General features: G+C 37.1%; 1 protein-coding gene across 2 annotated transcripts in view; it reads left to right on the top strand.

Annotated features, from left to right (window-relative positions):
- Nucleotides 1–3,078: 3,078 nt before the first annotated feature.
- The window catches only part of LOC140929887 (fibroblast growth factor 22-like), a 12,759-nt gene continuing 9,115 nt past the window's right edge, over nucleotides 3,079–6,722 (top strand). Inside the window, exons 1-2 of one of the 2 annotated variants that reach the window (XM_073379585.1) lie at nucleotides 3,079–3,216; nucleotides 6,344–6,678. In XM_073379585.1, the coding sequence (XP_073235686.1) occupies nucleotides 6,417–6,678 (262 nt within the window). In that variant the 5' untranslated portion in view covers nucleotides 3,079–3,216; nucleotides 6,344–6,416. Of the gene's footprint in view, nucleotides 3,223–6,343; nucleotides 6,679–6,722 lie in introns of both variants that reach the window. The other variant, XM_073379584.1, reaches the window with a different exon arrangement.

Below are 6,722 nucleotides of genomic sequence, written 5' to 3'. Positions count from 1 at the left end.
TATATGTAAAAGTGAAAGCTAAGGTCTTTTTCCCCTTTTTTCCGTTGTTATTGTGGAACAGTCTGCGTCAGTCTTTCTTTGAGAACACTAATTTAAACAGTCCGTTTCCTCATTCAAGTATGGCCGAGTGGTTAACACCTTAAACCCCGGATGTGGAGGTCCGTGGTTCAAGCCTCGCCTGTCGCGTTGTTTCCTTAGACAAGGAACTTTCGCTCCACTTTGTTTCTCTTCATCCAGGTGTATAAAAATGGGTACCGGCCACATACCTGCTAAGGGGTAACACTGCAATGGACTAACATCCCGTCCAGCAGGGAGTAGCAATACTTCATGCTAATGAAACCGGGATAAGCTCAGGCCGTTTGGGCTTTTCAGGGGCACCCAACGACAGTTTCCCCCTAAATGCTTTGAAAACACTTTCTAGGCTATCCAGAGTACTTTTAGATCTCTAGAAATGTATTTATCATTCTCTCTTGATTTTAAGTGGTGCTAAAAAATTTATATCTGTTCGGTCATCCTAGGGCAACTTGAGTCTTTTCGAAATTACAAGGGCTTTGGTATTATTTCCCCCGAAAATTTTAGCTACAATTTAAAGTTTTACGAAAGTGATAGTTTTTCTGATTCCTCTCTGCATCGCATTTTCGATTCCGAAAGTTTTAGGTTTCCTTTCTCTACGAAAAATGGCCTAATATGGGGAGTGAAATGGCAAAAAATATACTTCAGAAAATCGTAGGGAATTTAATAATTTAGCTTCGAAAATTGTACGTGAATTGAACGGTCATCTACAAATTTTTAGCTTTCCTCAAGCTATAGAAAATTCTAGGCAATTTTTGCTTCTCCGAACAGATATGTCACAGAAAACAGTCGTTGGGTGCCCCTGGCTTTTGGCTCGTGTGCGCCTTTACCTTACCTTTTCCTCATTCAATCACAGTCCTGTAAACTAGAAATGTACTTTGTATTTTTCTTTTTTCGTAATATTTAGCTGAACTCCATCCTCGGAGGCCAATGGGCAGATAGTTGGGGCGAGGGAAAGTCTAAACGGGCGGAAAAACGAGAAGAGCCCCTGGGGACAATGTCTTACCAGACCAGTTTCCAAACGGTCGCCGCCGTTCTGGCTTCTGATCGGTGCCAGAAAACTTTTGTGTTTTTCTGCCCAGGGGCTCTTCTCGTCGTTCTTTACTTTTCTTCGTGCCATATTTTCCCGCCCGTTTAGACTTTCCCTCGCCCCTTCTATCTGGCCCTGGGTCTCCGAGGATGGCTGAACCCACGTCATCAATCTTCGGCTTTGAAGGGTAGGTGTTACTGGTAAATAATAAATAATAGCAACAGTACTCATTAGCCTGCTATCCTGAGGCCGATGGTGTAGTCATTTTACCCCTCTCTTCCCATCAGTGTCCTAACAGTACAAGGGTACGAAAGAAGATGAACCTGAGAATAGAACTCGACATCGCCCCTCACAGAAGGCCGCTTACTAACCGACTGAGCTGTTTTTTGCTCCTTTCCAATGTTAAAGTGGGGCAAAATGAGGTGTATTCGAACGGAAATGTGCAAATGGCTAATAACAATACTCATATTTTATTATCCTTTCTTTACAGTCAACTCTCGCTTGCGAACACCGCACTTGTGCGAACACCCCAAAAATATGGTCAGCCGCTAAATGCTCGTCAAAATATTTTTAGTTATCGTGAAGAAAATGTGTTCTCGAAATCCACTAGCATGGTCAAAGGACCTTAATCGCGGGCCCAAGGATGTCCTGCTATATTTTTAGAAGATTTTTTAAGGAGTTTAAGTGAACTGACATTTCAATGTTTTATGTAATCAATTTGCAAACCAGAAATGCAGGACCAGGTATTGAAAAATAAAAACGGAAAACAGGATAAAGGTCATCAAATGTGTCTAGAAAAAATAAAGGTCTCCAGTTGAATTGTTTATCTCTGATAAAAATGACTTTTCAAAACACGCGGAGCAGCTATTTTCACTACATTTCGGTCTAATCGGAGAGTTTTGAAGATATGGGAGTAAATGCGATAAAACTGGATTCAAGCTAATGTATTTCATGTACATTATGGCAATGTTTTTAAGAAAAAAGTTGAGTGGCTACTATTATCCAAGCTCTGTCAAGATTTCAAAGGTTAAGTAAAAACTGAGAAAATAAAATGTTTTTTTTCTGCTAAGTGGACAAGAGGCGTTCATTTTCCCCAAACAGCTGAGAGTGATTTAAATGTAAACTTTTGAGTATACCGGTATCTGTTGTAAGAAGTGATGAATAATGCCGTAATATAAATGGGTCTTTTCGGCTTCTTTTACCGCTAGAAGATCTGATGTCAATCAATAGAAAATTGCCCAGTTCCATATTCGATCAATTAGATATCGTTATGGAACCCTGACTAGCCATAAATGGGCCTCGGAAATGACTTCATTCAATTCAGTATCGAGAAAAGCAATTTCATGGAAAATTACAAACATACATTATTTCCTAACCCAAAAAATAACTATAGAGAGAGCAATTGTTTGACTAAAGAAAGGAACATTCAGTCTCCCTTTCTTTCGACAGTACGGCTAAAGTCGATTCATAAATAAACATTTCCGCTGATTTGTAATAATTTAGCATAAATAAATTGAACTCGGACTCCGTTTTTTTTTTTTAGGAATATGTTTGATTATACAGGCTCGAAGAATTGGAGAAAAAAAGGTTGTCTGACCATTTTGGAAACAATTATTGCCAACTTTTCAAATAGCTACAGTAGGCAGAGACAGAAGCTTCTAGGCTTGTGTTAAGCTTTTTATCACGACCAAGTAATTTTCCTCAGCTCATTTTTTTTCTGCGAAAAATCAATCACGAAAATTGCAAAAAAATATGCTTCTTTCCAAAATACAGCAAAACGCACGATAAATTAATTTGTTTTGGGTAAATGTCAGGAAAACTTTACGAGAAAAGTCATTCCATTTAGTGACTAACCAATAACAACAAGCTGTATTCGGACGTTGTGTTTCAATTAAGGAAGCTTCTAAGTCAAAACATCATCAAGACAATTTGAAAACTAACTCCAAACATTAAAAATGCTTTCATTTTGGCCATCTGTTGTTTAGAGCGGCGTCAAGGGTGGCAGGCCGGCTATCTATGGAATAAGAAGCTATTATATTCAGGGTTTAAAAAAGGAAGGCTCATATACAGTGATTCATCCCTGAATGACAGAGTAAGCCTGCAGCCCGGCACAGGTAAAGGTGAGCTAATATTTCGAAAAAATTTGAACTTCTACGCATCCAGTTCCTTTAAAATTAAAAAAATTTCAGTTTACTATATTTTCCCCAGATCAGAAGTATTTTCAAACGCCCCCGGGGAATTTCAATGGGGAACTTGGTAGTTTTACTGAAAAAGACTTGCCCAGTTTGTTCTCACCACATCGTTAATTTTTCCAAGAACAAAATAAAGATAGCTCGATCGGTTTACATGGAAACTTACAGAAACGATGACATTCAGATAGTTACAACTTTCTGATAAACTAGGCTCGGTGAAATTAAATTAATCACGCATTTTGTATTATTTATCAGGTAAAAAAATTTAAATTTTTGCTAGAATAATTTTAAAACATATGGTGAGAATGAAATGGAAACTGCTAGTATAACGAGAAACTGTGATAGTTGTATAGCATAAGAAATCAAAATTCCTATGCCACTTTGGGAGAATAATATTACCTTTTAAATACATTATTGTTTCTTTTTTTCGTTTTCTCTGTGTAATGGTGTTCACTATCTTCCAGGCGGAGGAGTCTTTACCTTGACGTTCCGTTTCCTAAATTGGCGATTTGTTAACTTTTAGTATTAAGCAACACCGTCGTAGCGTGTATACGTTAAGTCGTATTACTGTTGACACTCAGGGGACACTGTTAAGAATTTCATTTCACATTAGATTTTGCGGAAAAAATATTGTACAGTTAAAGCAAAAAAAGAACGGATTGCCTTTTTTTCTCTTCACCTAAACACATATTCGAAGGGATAAGATCAATAAACTTATATTTGAAACAGATAAAATATTTCTAAATTCTTTGGTCATTTCACTCGCGGTTAGACATCATGTTCACACGAGATTCAACTTTCAAACAATTTGGACAAAACTAACTATGACGGTAATTCTTTAAAAACAGTGAACATAGGGTGTCACAGTTCTGATGTGGGGCGGTGTCGAGGCTGATTTTCGCTTTGAGTTATACAGCCGTAAATGATAACACGAATTCGATCTTGGGTTAATCTGTTTTGTATAATGGCATAAGAGTCAAAGACGAACTGAAAATGCTCGTTAGAATTGCCAGTTTAAAAGCATTTTTAAGCGCACTTGCTGCTTAACCGAACGATTTTCAGCGGACAAGTCCCTTGCGAGCAGTGTGTTAATGGACATAGGGTACCACGCAAAAGAATGTGCTTCCTGTTTTACCGGAGAAATATACCCACACTAGACCTAAAGAGTACTGGAAAAAGAGGTAGTAGTGATTAACAAGGCTTTTTCAGTGAACCAGTAGTTTTTATTTTCACATCAGCTGAACAAAATAATAAACACTTCATTTTTTAGCCAATCAGAGAGCGTCAATTACCTTAACGCTATTTCGTAGCATCCTATAATAAAGGAACTGAACTCATATTGATCCTTTGAAGATTTCCACACAGATTAGCCAGTCATCTAATTTCTTTCTTTTTCTTATTTTTTAATCATAATGATTTTAGTTTCCGTTGTCGTACTTAATCCTGATAGCCGCAGGATATAAGTTCCATTAGATGAATCTACCTGGAATTTTCATAAATATAAATTTAATTTTGATTTTCATTGTGGCATATTGCCTACAAAAAGTCTCATTCCGGATGGAATTGGATTTAAGAAATGTTGGTTTTAAAGAAGAGGAAAAAAATATTTTGGCCAAAAACCTACCAAAAATCACTTATCCGCTGTTTAATCAATTCAGCTTCGATAAGCTGATGGCGACCAAGAGAAGTAGTCAGGGTAGATTCTTCCTCGCTCTGGGTTCTTAAAACAGCTAAAGAACATTAAAAAAGTTTTACTTTGAGAACAAGGAAGAAAAGTAAGACCGACACAAACAAGTCAAATGTAGGTTCGATTACCTGCCTCTGTTCGGGAAAATGAGCCGGCACTCATCCCCCTCTCTCTTCGGGGAGGATCAAAGACCGGACCCGGGAGACGGTGGAAATCGAGCCTATTGTAAGTCAAATGCTGAAAAAAGTGTTCGCGAAGTTATGGCAGGCACCAACCTAACGTATAATGGGAATACAGTCTTGTGACTTTTGCCAAAAATGGCAGCATACATTGTTAGCATCGATCACTCATGAGGATGATGTTTTCAAGTACTGAACTGATAAAAAAAAGCCTTCTTCGAGAATTAAAATTGCTAGATTTTAATATTTAGAATGCATTGCTTAACTTAATAGAGATCCCAGACATTGCTCTGAGCTCAAACATTGACACCGTCGAAATTGTCATGTCCTCAAAATGCTATTTCTTTCGTTAGTATCCGGCATGATAAAAAACCATCTAATATTTATATGTCATCAAACGGGGTAATTGTAAGAGTTTTAAAATACTACCTTAGCCACTCAATTTTTGACAATCAATTATTTATAAAAGTTTTTGTCACGTACGGCTATAAACTAGTCATTTTTATAAAAGCGTTCGTGATAGGAATATTTCATTAATTTCGCCAGTTCAAACATCAAATTTCCACTTAATAAAAATCCAAAATTCTCTTAGATGATGTGGATGCATTCAGTGGGAGCATCACGTAATTTTAATACACGCCGGAATTAACGCTGAGATTTAAAAAACTCTCACGAGTCGATTCATTATTGGGCACTGGCCGCGCTAAAGTTTCAGTCTGATTTTATCAAAAATGATTTGTTAAAGAAGGAACGCTGAGAATAGTTTCAAGTGAGAAGAGGAAAAACTATATGAAATAATATCAGATAGAAATAAAAACGTTATTAAACAGAGATATTAAAGATTCTGCTAAAATCTCGGACTTAAACTTTGGCTTACCGGACACAAACTCGTTTTTGGCCATACAAATACTCTTAAAAAAAATAACTAATGTAATCTTAAACTCATATTAGAAAAAATAAGACGCTTTTATTCACACAAACAATCTTCTAAATGTAAATTAATGAAAGCTCAATTTGAAGTTCTCGACATGTTTTATTGTATTTTCTAAGTGCCCTCTTTTCAACCGTATCTCCTTCTACGTCACAGATAAAGTGTCGCAACCTCCAAGCGTCACGGACTTTTTAATAAAGCTTAAGATAATATTCATTTTGCTCCATTAACTGACAAAACTTAACTCCGCAGGTTCAAGGCTGTGAACTCGATACGAAAGTTATTTTAGATAGAGAAAAAGTAACATCAATCGCCGCAGAACAAAATGGTGGATGTTGAACACGCATTTAGACGCGGGAAAAAGTACGAATGGGTTTTAACGAAACCTTCTGCTCTGTTACAAGCCAAGACAGTACAATGGACGGCAGCCAAGATAAATCTCAACATCTTCTCTCTGAGGGACGTTGGTGAAGCTTCCGAAGAGAAGATTGCCTTTGCCAATATAAAGTTATTTAGTAAAAATCATTGGTTTCTTTGGATTGAGGATAATGGAGACGTAAGTGGAACTCAAGTGCAGGGCTATGAAGGTAAGCTTTAAATTTAATTTACCCGCGTGCTATACTGAGGAAAA

The sequence above is a fragment of the Porites lutea genome, chromosome 3 (genome assembly GCF_958299795.1).
Source record: "Porites lutea chromosome 3, jaPorLute2.1, whole genome shotgun sequence".
NCBI classification, from domain to species: Eukaryota; Metazoa; Cnidaria; class Anthozoa; order Scleractinia; family Poritidae; genus Porites; species Porites lutea.
This window is presented reverse-complemented; position numbering and strand designations above follow the sequence as displayed.